The following is a 24,637-nucleotide window of genomic DNA, read 5'->3' on the forward strand; positions in this document are numbered from 1 at the left end:
TAGAAAAAAGGGAATCAGTAGCCGAATACTAGTCTCGAAGTCATATCGTAGGGTTTAAAAATATGAAAGCCTAGAGCAATTGCTTAAGTTTATCATATAATCAAACTTTGCTCTAAAAAACTGCAAAGATGTTGAACTAGCAATTTGGGCCACCCGTAACGCGCTCATATCGGATTGGGAAGGATTCGGATCTCCATTGACTCCGCTTATGCCTAGCAGGCGTTATTCGACTCCTGCGACTGCAAGCCTACAGTCACCTGCTTATAGAGGAACCACCTTTTAGAAGCACCACGAAGTCCTTCCACAAACAGCTTCACCGACTCTCTCTCAGTGAATGGCTTAACTGGAGTCAAACCACCACCCATTGAAGGCGAAGAGCTGGAGCTGCTACGAAAATCAAGAGTGATCTTTCCGCAGCTTCATTCCGGATACAGCAGTAGGTTAAACTCCTACTATCTAGAATCGATGCCGACACATCAAATATACATACGCCCAGTGTTTAACGAGTCCCCGCACTACACTTTTTTCAGGCCTAGCTAACCCTACACATCTGACACTCCTCCTCCTATGGTCCGACGCCGTCGAAACAGCACGTTTCCTGGACCTTCCGTTAGATGACATCGATGACGACTTATCTGAGTCTTACCATACTAACGAGGACTGTTAAAACAACAACAACCGAATTTGTGGAAGTATTCTCTCAAACACTCAAGTAAGTACATATATTCCTACACGAACTGCATCGGGACAGACATATGGACATGAGTAGATCGACTCTGCTCGTCATTCTGATCATTTATACACACACATTTGTATGTACATACATACATATATAATTCAAGGGTCTCTGGTCAGGGTATAAATAAAGATTTTTTTTAAAAAAGGTAAAGGGAATTTTTGCAAAATTAGTCATATTAACTATCTACATGAGTATGTAATTTATTTAACCCTGGACGTGATTTGTTAGTTGACTCGACTAACGATCATCGTATTTTGCAAAGAGTAGCAAAATAACGATGCCCGTTCAGGATTAAATACTCACATGACATTTTACATTTATACATACATATGTATGTATGTACTTACATACTATATTTGAGGCATTAAATAAGCTTCTGTTATACGATTTATACGAAAACGGACGCACGATGGAATTACATAAAAACGAATAAGCGATTAACGAACAGACCAACAATTTTTTCACACACTTCACTTATTACATATTTTTACTTTACTTACACTTATATTATTATTATATTATATAAAGGGTGATTTTTTAAGAGCTTGATAACTTTTAAAAAAAAAAACGCATAAAATTTGCAAAATCTCATCGGTTCTTTATTTGAAACGTTAGATTGGTTCATGACATTTACTTTTTGAAGATAATTTCATTTAAATGTTGACCGCGGCTGCGTCTTAGCTGGTCCATTCGGAAAGTATCACCCGTTATTATAATTTCACTTTACTTTACACACATTTATTGCCGAACCAATTTTCATTTAAACACTTTTCACTTATTTCAACTCAACAACACTAATTTCAATCAACAGAACACACTGAAATTCACTTTTCATTAAATGAAAAACCAAGCACTTTGATTAAACACTGCTTTTAAACACAAAATTATCTCAATAAATGACCACTTTTCACAAGATTTCCTTCATTTCTCACTTCACTCCGCACGCGACTAATAATCCGAACACGCATTACAGCCGGTGACCGCACACGAAAAAATTCCTTTGTCAACTGCATTGATTTCTGCTTTGATCATTCATGTCCTTGCATAGCGGATCATACATACTATTTTGTTTGTAAGCTTTGTTGGTATGTAAATTATGAATGGAAATAAATGGGCACTTTGTTTGTTTGCACGAATAAAGAAATGAATGAACACGAGCTCTGCAAACGAAGCGAGAACAAAAACTCCGCTTTAATGTTTGTTCGTGTATTTTTGTTTACGCATTAATTCAGCACAATAAAAATTACCTTTGAGTTTACACTCAGTATAGATTTCAAAGGAAATTTGCCTTGATATAAGAATGTAATACATATGTATGTACATATGTATATATTTATCTAATTTTTTCTGATTTATAATTGTAAGTTATTATGTGAGTTTTAAAAGAATTTAATATGGAAAGGGTACTAATGTGCATTTAAACGGCTTGAAATGAAAGAACATAATAATTTATAAAATAATAAAATAAATATTAATATTGTATTATAATGATAAGTAAAATCATTATACATACTTACATATGTATGTATGTATGTACGTGTCCTGAGTTGGGTTAATTAAGTTTGTAACACCATATAAAATATATTTGCAGAGATTGTATAATAATAATTTCTTTCGGCCCTTCCCTAAGAAGTTGGCAAGCACGTCATCTACTGACGCACCTTGGTCTATTGGTTTATTCCATCGGCGTCCAAACAGACTCATTTCCAAATCAATATCCCTGCATACTTATGTATACACTATATGTATGTATGTATGTATGTACAAAAATTTATTGCCTTCACAGCATTTGTGATTTATGATTCAATGGGCTTGTACATACATACGTATTTATGCACAAACATTTTATTCGATATAAGTATGTACACTGTACATATGTATGTACACCTGCTAACAGTTCTGCGTCATAAATCTAATGTTTATGTATTCTAGTATATCTGTAACTGTATAGAATTTAAAATCATCACCAGTTGTTTTCGTATATGAGCTATTAAATTTTAATGTTATCAATGTAATACGTGATTGGCATTCAAATGAAAGCATTATCAATATTCACACACATATTTGAAGCAATAATATTATTGAGAAAGCATAGACATTGATAGGTTTTTAAAGTGGAATGTAATTTAGGGAATTTTCACAAATAAATATTTCAAGTTGAGGGCGTTTACTTAAGATTTAAATACTTAATTGCACTTGAAATGTGTTTTTATTAAATTTTAAAATTCCAAAATGGAAATCTATAAATATGTATGCATATACAGTGGCGAGCAAAAAAGTTCGGATATTCGCCACTTTGGTCTTCTAAGTGCTGTAAACTTTTTTACGCCAGCTCAAGTATTATCAAGTTTTCTAATTCTTCTTTATTGGCGCAGACACCACTTACACAGTTACAGCCAAGTTTAGAACAGCGCGCCAGTCGTTCTTCCTCTTCGCAGTTTGACGCCAATTGGAGATTCCAAATGTAGCCAAGTCCTTCTCTATCCGGTCTTTCCAAACGGAGTGGAGATCTTGCTCTTCCTCCTCCTAGCCAGCGAAGCCGCTGTCTCATAATTCACTCAAAAACATACATATGTATGTCAATGTCGTCGTATACCTCGTCCATCGTTCCATCGACTGCGTTATTCGTCGTTGCATACGCGTAAAGGACCATCAATCTTTCATAGAACCTTTTTCTCGAAAATTCGTAACGCCTACTCTTAAGATATCTTGTAGGAAAGTGTATCTTCTCTATTCAGCTCTACAGCTCGACTTATTTTAATGAGCAAAAGATTGAAAAAGTCGCACGATAGAGAGTCACCTTGTACGAAACCGCTTTTGGTATCGAACGGCTCGAAGAGGTCCTTCCCGATCCTGACGAAACTTTAATTACTCAACATCTAGGCATACATTAAATTAAATTTTCTATTATTTCCTTGGGTATGCCTTTCCATTTGAATTGTATTCTACTTCTTGGCTCCTCGATATTGCTCGATTGCTCGGCACTATTTGGCTATTGCACAATCTACTCTTTACAGAAAATTCTCAATCTGTCCCGACGCGGGACTCGTTGGAGTCAACGAATAACAATTTTTGTGATATGTTTTCGATCGTTATCCTGTTGAAAAATGATCTCTACCTCTGGATAAGCACCCTTGTCCATAAAGTCGAGTCAATTTGAATGAAATACTTATACTTGAATTTAAATAGTTTTCTTTTTTCACAATTCCAATGATTTTGACTAACGGACCAATGTCCCAAGGATTCAAAAATACCCTCATACTATAAGACTGCCTCTACCATATCTTACAGTCCGTCGCACATGACAATTTTCATGTGGGCGACATCAGTAGTACTGTTTGCCATCCGATTGGAAAGGATTAATCTTCCTTTCATCCGAACAGATAACCTTTTTCCAGTTTTTGACGGATCAATTTTTATCTTCTTTACAAATTTTTAAATCTGTCTTAATATTGTCATTAAACCGAGCTGGTTTCTTCTATTTAACGTCGGCCACAAAACCACTTTTTTGAAGAGCTCTATGAGCGGCCCATTGACTGATTGCTGACAATTTTATTTATGGCGATTGCAACCTCCTTCAGTGTTTTTATTCGCTTTGGGGAGCCTTCTCGTTTATTAACAGTCGTGGGCATCCACCAACGTTCGGGAAACCAACTACATTGCATCGTTTTCTCATAGCCACAACAGTGCCTCTTAAAAGACGTTTAACATATATACTATTTGTAATTCACTGAACGATTTAATGAATGCAGAAAGTTGTGATCAGATTATGAAACAATGACGTCACGTAATGAACTGTAGAAGCGTGTAATTAAAAGGACTTCAGAAATATCTCCTTTTCGTTTAGTTGCAAAAGACATAAATAATTGTGACAGGTGCTACATCATGAAAATTTTACATTTTACGTTAATTGTGGCAACAACAAAAACTTACCACAACGAAAACAAATACGAAAAGTAAGATTATGTTGCCTGTGCTTTTGTTGCCAGCCGAAAATGCTGCCAACTCAGCCACCTGGGGATTCCACCAATTAATTTCTGACTTTTAATTAATTTCGGCCTTACTTACATACATACATATGAATGAAACAATTAACCTTAGCCGCAGCATCCGCATGAGAATATACGAAGGAAAAGAGTTGCATATTTTTTAATTTATGAATCAACTTTAGCAGAAGGAACATATAACAAGAAAATAAGTTAATTAACTGCTCTGAAGTTATGACATTCTTCAAAGGAGCATCTCGACATCGATATAATTGGTATAGCAATCCGTTAATTCTCCAGGTTGGACAAAGAAGCGAAGCAAATGGGTACGGTAGTGAACGACAGCGAATTAACCCTGTCAATATACAAACAGTCGCCGCACTCGCGATTAGGCTCCCACCTCACTGTTGACAGTCTTAACTTCGAAGTCGTAGATCATTTCGTTTAACTTGGAATCAGTACCAATGAATTTTGGTAAAAAGGTTACTAGAAGGCAATGCCATGATTATAATATCTTATACAGCTCATCACTCCATCGAATGCGATAAATCTTTCGCTGAATCTTTCTCTCGAAAACTCATAACGCCGACTCATCAGATGTTGTCATCGTCCATGCCTCTGCGCCATATAGCAGGACAGGATGATGAATGACTTGTAGAAATTGGTCTTTGCTCGACGAGAGAGGACTTTATTTCTCAACTGCTTACTCAGTCCAAAAACATAGCATCTGTTGGCAACAGTTATTCTGCGTTTGATTTCGAGGCTCATATTGTTTTTTGCTTCACTTCTTTGTCCAAACGGGAGAAAGCAGAACTAAAGGCGCGGCTATTTAGTCTACTTAGTAATTAGTCAAACTCATAAAAAATAACACTATATAGAAATAATTACAGCAACAAATATTACACACGCAGATGTCGCTGCTGTTTACAGCCGCTCCACACCTCTCCCAGTGACGCCAAATCGTACGCGCACGCACTTCGCGTGTCCGCATATTGCCAATCGACTATGCCAATTGCTGTTCTACGATTCCACAAGCGAAAATTAATTATCCTGCTGCGAAACTTTATTGCCATGCTGCGGGCACGAGCCCTGTCGTCCCATTTGCGGCACAACTTGAAGGCTTGACTGCTGATTATTGCTAAACTGAAAATAAGTACACTCCTCTTTGTTGGTCAGTCAGCAAATTAACTTTTTGCCGATGAAATTATGCTCATTTGCAAAATGTCTGCGTTTGTGGATTTAATTGAATCAAACACACACGAATACACGTGACTTGCTATCAGTATGTGTGTGTGTGTATGTATTGACATATTCAAATGTGAGGCAAAGTTTGTTCAGCAGTTACATTCTCCTCTTATTGAATTAATTGTTGCGAGTATGTTTGTGTGTCTGCTTGTGTGCAATTAAAGTTTGTGTATTTGCTTCTCTTTTCATAGCATAAATGTGCTGCTTTCATTTAAGCTAGCCATACACATGCTAATGTAATAAAAAATTTCACGCAACTTTAATTGCTTTCATTGGCAGACACAAAGTTTGGAGTTCGAGAAAGGGTTTCTTTAAGCTTAAAGGTTATTTGTGAGAAAAATCAACTTCTAAGCTTCAGTCCGTGAGGCTTTGCGATTTTGTACATTTCATTTACTACTGAACTCACGCCTAGATGACGATTTAGGTCAGCCGATCTAACGTACCAAGGAGCACTAACTAAAGTCTTTAGCACCTTACTTTGAAAGTGCTTCGAATTGAGCAACCCCATTGCTGGGCTCCGTAGGCCAAAACAAGCTTTAGAACTTGGTTCTATATTGACAGCTTGTGTATCTTAACTAAGTAACTAAAAACAAACAAATTACTTTTTAAAATCCTAAAAAAATATTCTGGAGCCTCAACCCCAGGATCCGGTGTAGGTTGGTTGAAAACGTCATTTTCCGCAATAGCTTTCAATTGACTCAAAACGGTAGCACGGAGCGGTCGTTTGAGTTTGATGAATAGCCAGAAGTCACACCGAGATAAATCAGGCGAATATGGTGGTCGGGGCACAATATTGGTGGAAAATTTGGCGAAAAACTCACAAAGAATCGAGTCAGTATTCGACGGTGCATTTTCGTGGTGTAAAATAGTAATTTTGGAACCAATCTTGCTTTCATTTTTCTTAGGTTCAAATGACCTTCCAAAACGTTTTTCACTGTCTCAATGCCAGTAAGATCTCTAACACTTAATACTCGATTCTAAAGCAATATATATATATTTTCCCGTAGTTCCTCGGAGAAACAACGGGACTCAATAAACATAATTCATTTTATTTACAGCTATAAATTTAATTTCTCTCCAAGAATAACCACTTCTCTGTGCTTCTGCTTCGACTTCTCCAGGTGTTGGCTGGTCTCAATAATTTCCTCATTTTATTGAGATGTTGAACATCAGTTGTCGTTGATGGCCGTCCTTGACGTGGTTCATCGTCAACACGTTTTTGATCCTCTTTGATTAACTTTTTCTCGCGACAAACAATTGTCACGGAAGGCCTTTTTGAATAAAAAAAAAAAAATAAAATTATTTCGATGAACGATTATTATCGCGAAATTAAATTTACAAAATCTTACTATTTTTTGCCCACATGCTGGTCCCAACAATGTCTATAGTTGTCGCAATCTCACGATAGATAGCGCACAGCATCAATAGGGATTTTTATCAAAACTGATTTTGATGGCCTTCACAAAAATCGTCTTCGATTGATATCGATATCGATTGAATTCGATTGGACTTCGAAATGAAATGATTGAGGCATATTTTATCTATTGTCGACGCAAAAACTCGGGTTTCTACGCTTGAACATTTCTAAACGCTGCTCCGACTCATCAACTCGTGGTTGTTTTTGGTCAAAAGTGAGCTTGCCCTGCACCCACTTTACACAGAGCTCTCTTTATCTCAAATATTCGTGTACGATATGATATACACGTCCAATTGATATCTTTGGAGTGCCTGCTATCTCGAACAGCTTCACTTTACGACCATCCAAAATTATTATGCGGACTTTTTTATGTTTTCATCGATAACAACCTATTTGGGGTGCCCACTGCATTCACCGATTTCGGTGCTCATTTCACCGCATATTAACTTAGCATTCCAGTCCTTGATGACGTCCGCGAACTCGTCATCAAGCTCAATTTTTGCTTCAACTTTTTTGTTTAGTAGGTGAACTTCCGATATACAATGAGGTCTTCTTACAATGGTTCAAATATATATTTACAAAACCGAAAGTCGAAACATTTCCGGCGCGAATGCCAATATTTTCCTGGAATATTCAGTTCCTCTACTTCAATACTTGAGGGCTTTTCTACCTTTAAGCCTCAAATAAAGGGTCGCATGGGTTTTCTCGGGTAAAAAACAGCCTTTCTTCGACAATTTTTTTCTCACGTAAAAAATTGATTATTTCATTAGAATTTTTTATTGTTACCAACATACACTATTAACACAGAATTCCAAAATTTTTGGAAAAAAGGGTTTTAAACTCGGTCATTGCGACACCCATTTACGGTGACCTTTACAGGATCATCTAGAATGAAAAAATACGTGTTTTAGATAAAATCTTATCTTAGAACTTGGACGAAGAAAAAAGCAACTGACAATCGGATTTTTGGTAGACAGTTTTATAAAAAAAATTAAATTTCAGTGAAAATTTCGTGACATTTTTTCAAATAATTGTAATCGAAACAAATAACACTTCATCCAAATCTTTAAGAATTGTATCTGAAGGACCTATGCAAAATTTCATTGAGATCGGTCGAGTAGTTTTCGAGAAATCTTACCAACCGACTTCAAAAACACAGTTTCGAGAAAACGCGTTTAAAGACGGCGCCCTTAGCCTAGCTAGCCTCGAGCGCACAAGTTCTGAACCTGACCGCCGACACTATTATTCGGATCAACTTGAAGATATAGGACATTGGTAGGTGTTGTAGAATTAAAAATCGACTTTTTGAAACTCGTAAACCCATGTAACCCGTTAAATAAAAATAGAATTTAGTTCACTTGTCGTTTCACACTATTTGGCTTAAAAAATAATAAACTCATTAATTGCTAAGCAATAAAGTCCCTAAAAAATTGAGAAAATATTTAATAAACTGCCAGTTTATTAGACTGAGAACTAATAAGGTTTAACAAAATGCCTAAATGTAGGCAACGCTTATGAAGATACGAAGCATTGAAAAACTGCATACCTGAACTCAAGTGTTCATATTAATAAAATAGGGAAAGATGTTTTGCCGAAGTAGAAAATTGGAATCCTAAAATTATATTTTACTAGACAAAGTATTTCTAAGACAAAATTCAGATTTCAATTAAAATTATTAAATTGGGTAGTTGCAATTGTCTATTTAAATGTTCCCTTTGAAATAAATGGAAGGTCGCGTTAGCTCGTCATACCAATTAGCCGCGATGGTCAGCGAAAAGCACAAAAAAAGATATAAATACAGCCTAACAGCCTAATTTAGGTCAGTACGATCAGAGCCTGCATAGCGCTTACAACTGCAACTTACGTAGAGAAGTCAGAATTACATACATACATATACATAGGGTGGCTCCAAGCCAAAGTCGGACTCCTTAGAAAAAAATGTTTCTTCTTAAAAATAATGTAACCAAACGAATTAGAAAAAAAAGGTAAAGCTTTTTGCAACAACTCTTTTATTTCAATTCTAAAATATAAAAACAAAACATTCAAATTAATTCAGTATTGAAAAATACTCTAGTAGAGCAAACTACTATTTTATATGAAAACCTTCATTTCTAAAGAAGGTATTACCTTCAACTTTGATTTTGAAACACTTAATTATTTCATGAACATTAAAATGGCTTCTTTCGACTATTTCAGCAATAAGGCGCACGGATATCTCAAGACCTTTGTGCCATTTTCGTGTGCTCAAATATAATTCTTAAAATAATTCCATCCAGAGAACTAGATATTTCTCATGAAGAAAAAGGAAAATATTACTTTAACTTCGCTTGACAAGTATCACTTAGCAGAGTCTATCAGAATCTTGATGTTACCAGCTTAAGCTTATTTTCATCTTGTTTGTGGTTTTGAAACGCTTAATTAGTCCGTGAATAATAGAATGACTTCTTTCTACAATATTTGAATAGGGACGCGCAGACACCTCAAGACTTGTGCCATTTTCGTGTGCTCAAATAAAATCCTTAAAATAATTCCATCCAGAGAACTAGATATTTCTCATGAAGAAAAAGGAAAGTATTACCTTTAACTTCGCTTGACAAGTATCACTTAGCAGAGTCTATCAGAATCTTGATGTTACCAGCTTAAGCTTATTTTCATCTTGTTTGTGGGTTTTGAATCGCTTAATTAGTCCGTGAACATTAGAATGACTTCTTTCCACCACGTTTGACATGGGACGCACAGATTTTTTCAACACTCTGGTGTTATTTTCGTGCGCTCAAATAAAATCCTTAAAATAATTCCTTCCAGAGAACTAGATATTTCTCATGAAGAAAAAGGAAAGTATTACCTTTAACTTCGCTTGACAAGTATCACTTAGCAGAGTCTATCAGAATCCTGATGTTACCAGCTTAGGCTTATTTTCATCATGTTTGTGGGTTTCGAAACGCTTAATTATTCCGTGAATAATAGAATGACTTCTTTCAACAATATTTGAATAGGGACGCGCAGACACCTCAAGACTTGTGCCATTTTCGTGTGCTCAAATAAAATCCTTAAAATAATTCCTTCCAGAGAACTAGATATTTCTCATGAAGAAAAAGGAAAGTATTACCTTTAACTTCGCTTGACAAGTATCACTTAGCAGAGTCTATCAGAATCTTGATGTTACCAGCTTAAGCTTATTTTCATCTTGTTTGTGGGTTTTGAAACGCTTAATTAGTCCGTGAACATTAGAATGACTTCTTTCCACCACGTTTGACATGGGACGCACAGATTTTTTCAACACTCTGGTGTTATTTTCGTGCGCTCAAATAAAATCCTTAAAATAATTCCATCCAGAGAACTAGATATTTCTCATGAAGAAAAAGGAAAGTATTACCTTTAACTTCGCTTGACAAGTATCCCTTAACAGAGTCTGTCAGATTCTTGATCCTACCAGCTTTAAGCTTATTTTCATCTTGTTTGTGGGTTTCGAAACCCTTAATTATTCCGTGAATAATAGAATGAATTCTTTCAACCACGTTTGACATAGGGACGCACAGATATCTCAAGACTTTTGTGCCATTTTCGTGCGCTCAAATAAAATCCTTAAAATAATTCCATCCAGAGAACTAGATATTTCTCATGAAGAAAAAGGAAAGTATTACCTTTAACTTCGCCAACAAGTTGACCCATTTGTTTCTAAAAAAAAAGAACAAAAGAAAACAATGTTTTTTGTTCATTTCAAAAATAATTTATTTTGGTCCAAGGGGATTTGTTTCAGCTAATATTTAAAAATTAGATCGCGTAAATGGGCACCTTTAGCTTTGACAGCTAAATGCACTCTTTTTTTCGACATTTTCCATGACTTTGGCCAATGTTTCGGATGATATGGCGGCTGTTTCACGTCGAATGTTGGCTTTCAGTTGAGCTAAGGTCTTTGGCTTATTAGCGTATACCTTGGATTTCAAATAACCCCACAAATAAAAGTCTGGTGGCGTCAAATCTGGTGATCTCGGTGGCCAGTCAACATCACCATCAATCGCCCGGGGAAAAATGGTCGCAATAAATTGATTGTTGGTCGAGCTGTATGGCATGTAGCCCCGTCCTGTTGAAACCAGAAGTTATCCATGTCATTTTCGCGAATAATGGGTATCACAAAATCCGTTATCATGGCTCGATAACGCTCACCATTGACTGTTGTCGTGGCTCCATCATCGTCTTCGAAAAAATACGGTCCGATGATCATATTCGCGCAAACACCGCACCAAACTGTTACTTTTTGGTCGTAAAGAGGCTGTTCTTCAATTAATTGAGGATTTTCGGTGGCATAAAATCGGCAATTTTGCTTGTTTACGTCTCCATTCAACGAGAAATGTGCCTCGTCTGACATGATGAGTTTTCGCCAAAAGTCAAGTTCGTTTCAATTTCAGCGCGTTCTTTTGGAGTGTACTGTTCCATGGTATAAATTGTCTTCGAATGACGCTTCTAACGCGGTATGACATTTGCCGATTTGTCAGCGCTGTTAAAAGTTACAGCGTTGCCAGATGGGTCAACTTTAAATGGCCTACCCTGTAGATATTTCTCATGAGGAATAAGGAAAGTATTACCTTTAACTTCGCTTGACAAGTATCACTTAGCAGAAGATTCTTGATGTTACCAGCTTAAGTTTATTTTCATCTTGTTTGTGGGTTTCGAAACCCTTAATTATTCCGTCAACAGTAGAATGACTTCTTTCAACCACGTTTGACATGGGACGCACAGATATCTCAACACTTTTGTGCCGTTTTCGTGCGCTCAAATATAATCTTTAAAATAATTCCGTCCAGAGGACTAGATATTTTTCAGAAGGTATATGGAAAGTATTACCTTTAACTTCGCGCAACAAATATGACCTATCTGAGTTTATAAAAATCTTGTTGTTAGCAACTTTAGGCAAGTATTCAACGTGATTTTCATTTTTGAAGCGTTTAATTATTTTGTAAACAATAGAATGACTTCTTTTGACTTGTTGGCACTCTTTGTTTGCTGAAATATAACCTTTAAAATAATTTCATATATTCAAAGATATTTTTCATTACAAAGTATCTTCCATTAATTTTCTTTCCCAATTGATATTTGGCGTATGCCATCTGACGAGAATGATCTCACAATTTCTAGTCAAGGTTGTATGTACATATGTATACATATATGATTTACTTGTATAATACTTGTTAAAGCTTAACAACTGATCTAAGCAGCGTTTTACTACTCCTTCTCAGAACGTGCGATCTAAATATCTTTCTTGCACAGAAAAAATTACTTCCTTTCAATGAAAGTGGTATATGTACTTTATTTCGTAGATTTTGTAAAATTTTCTAATTAATATGTAGTATATTAAATTTTACATGTAGCTCCTAAAAGTATGCAAACCCATTAAATTTGGGCCACATTCGGATTTTTTACTTTTGCAACATACTATTGTCTCAGTATTCTCTGTTTGGGCGTGAAATTGATAAAATCGGGTGAAAACAAATAGAATTTTGCAACGACTGTCTGACTTTACTCCATATACAAGGTGGCGCAAAAATAATCTTTCGATGTTTGATGGCTGTAATTTGTTTTGTGTGCCACGTGCAGTGTGTACCGTTGCACCGGCCTGTTGGAACCACAGGTTTTCCAATCCCAATTCATCAAGTTGCGGCAAAAAGAACTCGTTGATCATTGCTCTGTAGCGCTCAACACTCACAGTAACCGTTTGGCCCGCGTCGTCTTCGAAGGGAAAAGGACCGATGACTCCTCCAGCGAAAGTTGCACACCATGCAGTGAGTATGAGCGAGTGTAATGGCTCTTCGTGGGTTACACGCGCAGTGCCCCAGAAACGTAAATTATTTACGTACCCGCTAAGATGGAAATGGGCCTCATGACTCCTGATTATTTTTGATGAAAAATCATCTTCCTCTTGTTGATGATTAAGAATAGCTTTAGCGTATGTTAGACGCGATTGGCGGTCAGCAGCTAACAGCTGATGCGCCGTCTGGACTTTGCAGGGAAACATCTTCAAATCTTGTACCCAAATTCGCTGTAAACACCATCGACTGATACCCATTTGCGTGCCACATCGTCTGGTCGATGTTGACGGCGTTTCCATGAACGGCTACTCCGTGGTTTGCCACGTAAGTGACTGGATACTCTTCAATAGGTACAAACGCGGTGGGACTAACTATTTTGATGATTTTCTTTAATAAAGTTGTATGGAGGAAGGCGAGATGGAATCACTTTGTCATTTTCTCAACCACTTCCCGGCTTTTGTCAGACTGAGAGTGAAATCCAATGATTTTTAGTTTGGTTTGGTTTATGACCTAACCTAACCTACAGCTTTAACTATTTAAATAGAAATAAATATTAAACAAAATTTGAAATAAAACCATCTTTATATGTAGAATAAACCGAAATATACGCAATAAGCAGCGGTGCTTGAACCGGAATTAGCTCACTCACTTCTTTCTTGTGAGTTCTTAAAAGCAGATTTTTATGCCTCGAAATATCTACTACTATCAAAAAACTATTCCTCCCTTATATTTTATCGCCAGTCTCTACTCTACAAATCCCATCAAAAGCATCACTATTTTTTATATGTCATAAATTTTCGGAATGAATTTCGCTTTACGCAGAAGTGCTTATCAAAGCACCGATTCTTATTAAAATCTACACCTTTATGAACACTTCATATATTATACTTTTTGAAAACAATATGCATAAATTTAACTCCAACACATGTGCCACGTCTATTAGCCCATATTCGATGCAAAACCCACAGCACTATCGCTAGCGATCTCCGCATGGTTTTCATACAACAAAGAGACAAAAACAGATAAAAATTTCTGGTGGAATGCGAACATGACTGCAATTGAATGGAGTGAAATGTTGAAATTTCATGTAGCAGAATATTTGTGACATAACGCCACCGTGTCTATTAAACTGGCAATGCAATAAGACCAAAACATTTTATTGCCAACATTTCTATGCAAATAAAGGTAAACATTTATATCAACCAGTGGGAGAAAAAAAAACAGCTTTTATGCGCATACATATGTTTCTGTCTATTTTAATGTGTAAAACGGACAGCGTACAACTTAATGGGTTGTAGAGGAATTTTATGTGACTTCGCTGCAGGATGCTCGTACAAATTAATGCATATGCATGTATACATACTATATATACTGTCTGGTTGTCGCATGTCAGCGAAAATAATAACTTTTTTGGTCATGTCTTTGGGTAACACATTACTGAATGTTTTTTGTGCCTTATTTTATTTTTGTAATTTGTATGTAAATTTGAACGAATGTGTGTTGCTTGCCTTGGAGTGATGGGAAATTATTGCTCAAGTAAGTCAAATTGAGGCACAGCCAGAGGGAGATTGAGATTTGCTTAAGCAGTCAGTCATGGAAGCAGTGGCAACTCCAGACTCGAAAATCGTAGATGTAAAGCTTCGAAACCCGCTTTTAAGTTATGTCCTTTAGATTTTAACTTAATGCAGTTTACAGTGGTTGCCTTTTATATTATTTTCACTCGCTTTTGAACAGCTGGAACTTTTTTTAAACTTCCCCGAATTTAATTTTTTTTGGTTAAATTAAGCTTAAACTTTTACCATTCCAACACAATATTGTATGATACAATGTGATTGGTAGCACTGGAGATATACGAGTGCAACGACATCTATTGACAAAATTCGAAAAGAGTTTTTCGACTATCCAATATTTCGGGATTAGACAATCGTAAAGTTTAACAATTTTGATGGTGTGCATATTCAAAAAGTTTTGACATACGTACGTTATTTTCGTAAAGTGACTTAAAATAATCACCTCGATCTGGAAAAAAATTAAATACCGATCCGTGGTATTGGGTAGAAACGGAAACTTGTTGCGTATCTTAGAATGCCCCTAATAGATATCTAACGGGTAGGTTTCTCAGCCCATTAAAAATTTCCAGCCTGGCAAAGTAAAAACACGTTTACTTCTCACAACAAAAAATATTACCTTTCCTAACCAAACTCAACCTTTTGCTTTATAAACAACAACGCCGTGCCTATATTACTATTTACAGAAGCACCCATAACCTTCGCAATGAGTTTCGGCCATGAATAGCTGAAGCATATTGATGCTCCTCAAATGGCTGTGAATTAAGACCTTAAAAGCAGCAAAGGCACAGATAGACACAAAAAAATACTTAAAAGCTCTCTAGCGTATGTTTGATTGTATGCACATTAACAGAGGAGCATTTCTTTCATATTTATCTGTGGGAGTGCCAATAACCGCACCCAAAGCATTTTCGCTGGTGTGTGTCGTGTCACCTGTTCGCCAGTGGTTGATTTCAATGAACTGGCAGTTGAAAAGTTTTCACTTCCCAGTCATTCATGCCATCACTTTTTACCAACTTTGTAGCCACGCAATAAAAAAGCAGCACGAGTCAAAAGAAGCTCACACAAAATCTTCTTATCGGATTTCATTGTCCGCTTCTTACTGCTGTGTGTGACGGCAATGGATTAATGACGATTTCATTATGGCTTGAGTCTGAGTTTGTGTGTGAGTTGTTTTTTTCGAATTCATTTCCATTTGAATGCGTTTATTTATCATTCATTTCGTTTGGCACAGGCGCTTCACTGAGCTCGGTGATAAATGGCACTTAACTGGAGTTGCGTATACGCAGTGCGCAACTTGTGTATTTATTTACCCAACAGTGATGCGGTTTCTATTATCGCTTGTATATTTGTGGTTTGCAGTAAAGTTTGTCGAACACAGAGCAGTGTGGACTGCGGTTTTGTTAGCATTTTTTGTTGCTTCTGTTTAACGATTGATTTTAAATGTATCGAATTTGAAAATTAATTAGATGAATGATAGTTTGTGGGTGTTCAATGCTTTTTTTGAATTTTAGTTAGGGAGTTCAGTTACATATAAGACCGTTTAAAAATCCATCATAACTGTGCCATAATAGCAACACTTCTTTTAAAGCTAAGCAGAAAAGGTCTAAGGCTGTAGAATATACCTTTATTAATTTTTAAGGTTGAGAACAACAACATGAATTCGTTTTGCTTCTCCATCACCATAATATTTTATATGATTTCTCAGCAGTGAATAGATAGAAATGCTGAAACACCAGTAAATGGTTCAAATATGTTCAAAAATGGCTTAAAGTCGACGAAAACAAAGGTCTGTAATAAAAATAATTAGCTAATAGGCTAATCCACAGTTCATCACAATCATGACGGATCCTCAAAGGGAAAAGTAAATTGCTTTTAAAGAGGTCATAAAGAAATTTCAAGGCAATAACAAAGACCCTTACTACATACAAAAAAATTGTCAAAGTAATGTTAAAAGCATTTCAGGCTTTACGTTGTCTCATGAGTCTAAAAGTACATTTCCTTTATTTCTACATGGGTTAGTTTCCAGAAAGTTTAGGAGCTATAAATAAAGAGCAATGTGAACGATTTCACCAAAATAATAAGAATATGGAAAAAAATATACCAGGGAAGATAGAGAGTCGCAATGATGGCAAATTACTGTTGAACGCTTCAGAGAGACCTTTCGAATGCTTTCTCTTCCTACAAGCAAAATTGTACCAAACGGAGCCTCGCTATTGCAAAATCGTCAAGTGATCTGCTGCCAGATTAAGAGAGCTATAGGCATTATTGGAACCAGTATACATTCATTGGCTGTAAAAAAACAATTTCACGTTGAATCGCACACAATTTCTGAATTAACTTGGTCCAAAGTTTTTGCCAGTCATCGAAACAGTTGTTAAAGCAAATTTTCGAAATAGTCTTCAATGCGTGTAGCGATTCCGGGGTCTTTTTCTGATTAGCTTAGCGCTAATGTCGCATAACACTTAAATAGTACTCCTTGTTGACAGCTTGGCCTCTTGGATGGAATTTGTGGTGCACTACACATCGATAATCGAAGAAAACTGTCAACACTGTCTCGATTTTTGACCTGATTTGACGTGTTTTTTCAGCTTTCGCTCACCTTTACCACAATATTCGGCAGATTGATCGTCTTTTTCCGGGTCGTAAGCATAGATTCAAAACTCAAGGTCAGTAATAATACGTTTCATGACATCCTAGTAGTCAGACAGAGGTTAACGCGATGCTGTTTTTCGAATAAAATTAGTGATTTGGAACCAATTCTGCTTTCACTTCTCATAGAACTTACACACAAACACTATTAGCAAGGAAATTCTGAAATATTTGGAAAAAGATATTTTAAACTCGGCCATTGCGACGCCATTTCCGGTGACTTCTCGGATAAAAGATGTGCCCGCGTTGGCAAGATAACTCCTTACAGAATAAAGTGAAAAAATACGTGTTTTAAGTAAAGCCTAAACTTTGAACTTGGACGAAACTTGGAAAAAAATGAAAATTGGATTTTTGGCAGATATTTAAAAATAAATTTTTAAATTTGGCGACATTTGTTTTAATTAAAATTTTTATATTTGTGTTTTTTTATGATTTTATTGACGCCATATTGGCTCAAAGAAAAAGCAAATTGAAATGAAATATGGCATTTATAAGTTCTTCCTACTCAAATCAAAAATTATATATAATTCTATGCATTCAATAATATTTTATTATCATATTGATTACTTCTTTAATGTTATTTTTAAAATTATTATAATTATTTAAATATAAAATATTTATTGTATAAAATAAATGGAAATGGAATATTTCCATTTTTCTCTCCAAAAAAAATGTTTTTATTTTTTCACATTAATCAAGAAATAAAAGTACTTTACTGCTATTTTAAGAACGTACTAAAATACACATTTATATGTGTACATACATACATATTATAGCTATTATATAAACCCCACCCTATATATCAACCGCCTATGGCTTCATTTTGCCATTTACAAAATGCAAATAGCTTTGCATACCAAATTGATAGCAGAACAATCACAAAACACATGACACACGCTTGCATAAGCACATTTAACTGTAAGGCTATAGACACCTGAGTAGCAATTTAATAGCAATGACGCCATGAATTGAGCACTCAAGCAATTTTCCTCACACATCAAGGCATTCACGTAGATTGTACGAGTATGAGTGACTGTAAAGCGAATTGAATTGACTCCTCCGCAAAAGTAGCAACACAAAGGCGAAAATTTAAAGTCGAAATTGTTCGCTCGTGGCTCAAGTGTTTTGATTTTCTTTTCCTTTCAGTAGGAAGTCATACAAGTGTTCACACTGCTTATTTATTTATTTATTATGTAATGCTGCTGACGAGTGTCCTTCAATTAAGTAATCAACAGCTGAAAATTTTGAAGGAATTGAGTTATTTTAAAATAAGGAATTTCGTTCTTGCTTTATACAATATTACTTAAGGTAATTGAGGACAGTTTTCATTTTGCTTATAAAAATATTGTCTTATTCAACCGCAATTCTGTGAAGTAGTTTCCTTTTAGAAGGATTATTATTAGTGAAAATAAGCTGAAGTAAGAAATTGAAGATGATGAGTGTTGAGTTAGAAAAATATAAAATAAGTGTTCTCAATGAAATTATTTTGACCTCTTCGGTGAAGGAGAATGTACACACTCGCTATTATAATGGGTTGAAAAGGCGCAAACAAAAAAGTGTGTGACATTTTTTAGAAAAACTTCCGTGGCTCCGAGTAAGCATAAGGTGCTTATCTCCCAATCCACTAAAGCTACAACAACCTAATTTTCTTAGCACAAATATTATAAGAACTCCTACCGACTGTGTGAAAATGGATGAAATCGGATCCTAAGGGACCCGGACTCAAAATTGGACCACGGACATGGTGCCGCTCACTTTTGATATCACATATTTGAAGACCTGCCTGATCTGTTTAAATCAAATTTGATTCGCAACACTCCCCTGGTACATCCACGCCTACTTTTCATATAACATAGTTTTAAATACCATTTGAAGCTTTCACCTTCCTGCATACAAATCAAAAAATTAAATAACATAGCAGGTTAAAACTTTGCACAAATAGCGCCTTTGAGGTGTCCCAATTTATGACTAAAAATTCTCCAAATCCAACCAAACCAGTTCAAGCCCCTAAATACCGGAAGTGTGGACTGCAGTATCTATAGTTGACTTTTCACCGATAATATTTTTCAGTGTGTGAGATATATAATTTAAGAAATAATCCTATCCTGACAGTAGTATATCTGTGTACACATATTGGGTGCCTGTGGCCGTGAAAAGTTATAGTCCAAGTTCGACAACTTTTGATCGTAAAGTAAAACAGCTTGAGTGCACTATTTGTAAAAAGTTTAATTCTAATAACTTCCTTAACATTTGATATGTTTATTGTAAAGTGAAAAAAACCAGATGGATTTAAGGCTGTGACCTGTGAAAAGTAGGCGTGGCTGTCAACCTCATAATGACACCTTACGAATCTGGTTAGAATTGGCGTGTAGGCACGGCGATATGTTATGCCACCAAAAAGGTGGACATAAAATACAAAATATTCTTTTTGGCAAATGTTCTACGGATCATTCTGAACAGTTTCACCTAAGAGACTATGGGTCTGAAACCGACATTTTTTAAAGATCTTAAAAATGTGTTTGTCAGTTTTTGAGATATCCGAAAGAAATTTAATACGCAGACGCCGTTTGATATTCTATTGATCATTTGTAGGAAATAGTTGGATCGGACAACTTGTGGCATACAACCGAATGAGATTATTTCGCCTTAAAAATCACTGGCCCGTAATCAGTTTTAGATCGGTAGTCGCTTAAATAAAGTTATTCAGAATGTTCTATAGAACTTTTCACGCATATGCGATTTTATAAAATAAAAATTAACTCGCTCTAATGTACATTTCGATTCAAAGCAGAACTCAAAAAATTTTTGATTTAAATTTAGAATCATAACTTGCGCTTTATTCTACCATCGGACCACTAGGAGGTTTTAAAAAATAAACAGAAAATATAGCATACATCGTTTCAAAATTCTTAACTGTTTTACTTTGAGTAATATTTATCTCTCGAAGCAAATTATATAACTTATCTTGAGCCAATTTGGATGTATGGTGTTTAACTGTGGGGATGACCTGTACAAACAACATTTATATAATAAGAATTATGGCTTAGGGTGAAGTATTCAACCAAAAAAAAAAATAATAATAATAATAATCTTTAAATAATTCTTAATAATTTTTCTCTGATTTGATGATTTTTGGCCCACTTAAAATCTATTTTCATTTCAAATCATTTCATTTTTGCAATTAATATTGTGTAGTCGAAAAAGTCTTTTCGTATTTTTTCAATAGATGTCGTTGTAGTCGTAAATTTCCCGTGCTACCAATCACATTGGTTCATACTATATAGTGTTGGAAAGGTGAGATTTTAAGCTTCATTTAATTAAATTAAAGGTTCCAGTTATTCAAAACTGAGCGAAAATAATGAAGAAATTCGCTACATTTTGAAATTTTTGTATAAACAAGGGAATAATGCTCGTAAGCCACCAATGAAATTTGCGAAATTTACAGAGACGATGATGAATCAGTTCGTACAGTTTCCGTTCCGAAAATTTTGATGTGAAAGATGCACCTCGCTCTGGTCGACCTATCGTTGAAAAGTCGATGAAATTATGGAAAAGATTGACCAGGACCGTCACATAAGCAGCCATGATATTGCTAAGGAACTTAGCATTCATTATTAAACGGTTTTTAGGCATTTAAAAAAGGCTGGTTACCAAAAGAAGCTCGATGTTTGGGTACCCCATGAATTGTCTGTGACAAATTTAATGGACTGAATTAATATCTGCGATTCTTTGCTGAAACGAAATGAAATCGAACTATTTCTGAAGCGGTAACAGAAGACGAGAAGTGGATCAAATGCGATAATAATATGTGAAAATGATTATGGTCCAAGCGAGAAAGGTTATGCTGAGTGTTTGGTGGAATTGGAAAGAAATCATCCACTATGAGATGATACAGGCTGGGCGAACGATTGATTCTACATTTATTATCAACAACTGATGGGATTGAAGCAAACAATAGAAAAAAAAGCCCAGAACCGGCCAACAGAAAGGGCTTCGACTTCCATCAGGACAACGCTACCACACACATCTTTGATGACTCGGGAGAGAGATGAAACTGGGAGAGCGTGGCTTGGAAGTTTTGATGCATCCACCATAAAGCTCTGACCCTTCACTATCGGACATATTGGAGTAAAGTTGGCTTAAAGAGAAGGTTATGAAAATTACTTGTAGCAGTTTTTTTGCCGAGAAACCAGAAAAGTGTTACACTGATGGAATAATGTCTCTGGCAAAAAGTGGTCGACCAAAATGGTACATGGAAGTTCATTATAAATATAAAAAATAAGTTGAGGTTTGAATAGAAATACGAAAGACGTCTTTTCGACTACCTTGTGTCTCTTAAAATATGATAAATTTATAAAATCTACGATGTATAAAGTCTGCTAGTGGTTTTTATTTCGTATACTATCTTTTTCTAAGTCATATTGAAAAAATATATACTATACTTTTTATTTTTCCAATTTAACTAACTGCTTTACTATCTTCTCTTGTCTCTTTGCAGTCACAGAAAAAGAAATCAGACAATGGTGAGTAAGAAACAATAAAAAGGCAATGCCTTTGTAGCAAGTAATTCAATTAGCTTGAAAAAATACCACACACACTAAGTCAATATTGGGTTTCAAAGAGCAAAATGAAAATTTGTGACGGCAACAAAGCGAAATTTAGAAATTGTCAGGCAGTCAAAAGAACAAGCAGTTTCTCAGTTAATGTCACGCTTTTATTGAAGAAGAATTATACCAAAACACGAGAGCAAACATTTAAAAAGAAATTCCCCCAGATTCTGGATACATTTACTTCCATGTTTGTATGCGTGTGTGAGTGCACTCAATTACGGTGTATTAAACAAGCCGCCACTGGCACTAAGTAACCACATTACTGTCATGCCACAAGTTGTATGAAAATTTACCGACCACAGACGCACAAGCACACCAACAACAACAGCAAGGAATCAAAACAAGGACACTCATCATCCAGCTGCCGCCTGTTTAGCGTCCTTCCGAAAAGCTTTCGCCCACTCGTTGCTTATTGCCGGCTTGAATTAGTGCACCAAAGCTGACGGTATAATTCAATTCAAACGCATTAAAAAACACATGCACACACGCACACAGCCGCATGAGTGTGTATGTGTGTGCGCCTTCCTCACTACAAGTAAATACAATTTTATTTAAATGAAAGATGACAGCAATTTTTTACTTCATTCCACACAGACCCAATTTGATTGCCGAAAAAGTGTGGTAAATGACTCTCCTCACCTCCCTTCTCACCATCCTTCTCACCACTCTGGCTTGCTCTGCACAAGCAAACAGGTGGATTAGTCATAAGTAGCAGATTATGCGGCTTTCTGCTTACATTATCTAACGGTATCCTTGTGCACACATTTAAGCTCACACAAACACACACGTATACTCAAGTTCGTTTGTTGGTGTTCAAAAAGCGACAACCGAAAAATTTTTGTGGCAAATTATTCCAAATGGAATTTTAATTAGTTTGAAAAAGGCATTTTCTGTAGATTAAATGAATTTTAATTACCAGCCTTGCTGTTGGCACCATCGGTTGTTATGGTGCCGAAAGAAATTTCCAAGTCGTCGCAAGTAAACGCGAATTTACAGCGGATTTGAGTATTACCATGGTAAATTGCTGTAAACAATGCCGAAGTATGTTGAACAATATTTACTCGCTTAATCTTCTTAGAGCATTCTTCTGACCCAAAATTTGAAATTGTGTAATAAATTCTGCTCAAGCCATTTTAAGGTTTTATATATTAAAAAAAGTAAAAAGTAATCTTCGGAGCAATTCTAGGAACTCTTAGCTTAATTTGTATCCTAAATCCAATCTATTTTTGAATATAATAAAATGGTAATTAAATTTAAGTAATTAAAATGGAAAGTTCATTATTATATGGCAAGTAATAGCTTCTCTTTATCCCCTTCTTAAGATGGTAAAATTATAAAATAATTTCGATAATCTATGCCCTTTTATACCCTGAAGAGCATATATTATTTAGCGCGCTGTTTGTAATACTCAGAAGGAAACGTCGGAGACCCTATAAACTATGAAACGATAGGCATCAAATGCGGGTACGGAAATTCCTTTCTTTTGATGGAATATAATAATCAAGAAATTGTTTTTTATAGCTGAAAATTTAACGGTAAAAAACAGTAACACAAAATAAAAAAAAATCTTAAACTTACTCTGAGCAGCTCCGATTATAACACTACCATAGTTTAGTGTGACAGCATAAAGAATGTCCATTTTTGGGAAAAACGAATGTATCAATTGTTTCGGACTAAGTCAAGTTTTCACCCAATAGTATCTATTTTAGATACAAAGATTTGCAGTTGTGAGTAAAATACGCTTCTTTATTTTCATTGACATAACTCAAATGTTAGCCAATAAACCCAGTATATAATCACTCGGAAGTTCGAAGATCTTTATTTGAGGTATATGGCGGCTCAGGGAAGTATTGATTCATCACATACTACTATCAGGAAAGCATTCTCTCTAAATTTTAATTATAAATCTGACAAATTGACCAATATTTTCGGTAACATATAGCCGTTACCTGTGGCATACTCCAAATGCATTATTCGAGCAAAGTTTCATACCGTTATATTATTTGCTTCTTGAAAGGAAAGAAGACGGTATTCCGATTTCGCCTATATCACTACTGTAACCTAAAACTGTCATAGGATCGCCACATATCACATTTGGTTGAAATCGATAGAGCGGATCCTGAAATATGTTATTTCACCCACAAGTTTTCACACCGGCTCGCATAAAGTTATCTCATACCACCTCGAAGGTCAAATTTAATATTTCTGGCGCATTTAGTTATTGATTTATGGCGCTTTTAATACTTTTTAACAATACGGTACGGTTCCAAAGTAAACAGGACTTTTTGAATCTAGCGCGTCCTTTTATCGATTGTCTAGTGAGAATTTCATGACATTTCATAAATTAAAGGTGAAGTTATTGCATTTTAGGTGTCAGTATGTTTGTGTTATCGTTGCGAAAATGAGCTTCGAGAAAAGAGTTAACTTTAAATTTTGTTTTAAAATTGGTAGAACTTTTACCGAAACATTTCAATTGACACTCCCCGTATTTACCTGATATGGCACCGTGTGACTTCTTCCTTTTCGGAAAAATGCATTTGCCCATAAAAGCACCGGCATACTGGCGGCCATACCGGCCAACGAGCTAAAACTTACGTTCGACATGCTTTTGGA

General features: G+C 35.6%; 1 protein-coding gene across 8 annotated transcripts in view; it reads left to right on the top strand.

The window, feature by feature from the left end:
• Positions 1-24,637, top strand: part of LOC105223642 (frequenin-1) — a 180,845-nt gene that overhangs the window by 137,289 nt on the left and 18,919 nt on the right. For all 8 annotated transcript variants that reach the window (XR_007422708.1, XM_049456035.1, XM_049456034.1 and 5 more), the window contains one exon: positions 21,913-21,937. Coding sequence is in view for 7 of the 8 variants with exons in the window: in XM_049456035.1 (XP_049311992.1) it covers positions 21,913-21,937 (25 nt within the window). In the remaining variant the exon portion in view is untranslated. The remainder of the gene's footprint in view (positions 1-21,912; positions 21,938-24,637) is intronic.

This window comes from Bactrocera dorsalis, chromosome 4 (assembly GCF_023373825.1).
Source record: "Bactrocera dorsalis isolate Fly_Bdor chromosome 4, ASM2337382v1, whole genome shotgun sequence".
NCBI classification, from domain to species: Eukaryota; Metazoa; Arthropoda; class Insecta; order Diptera; family Tephritidae; genus Bactrocera; species Bactrocera dorsalis.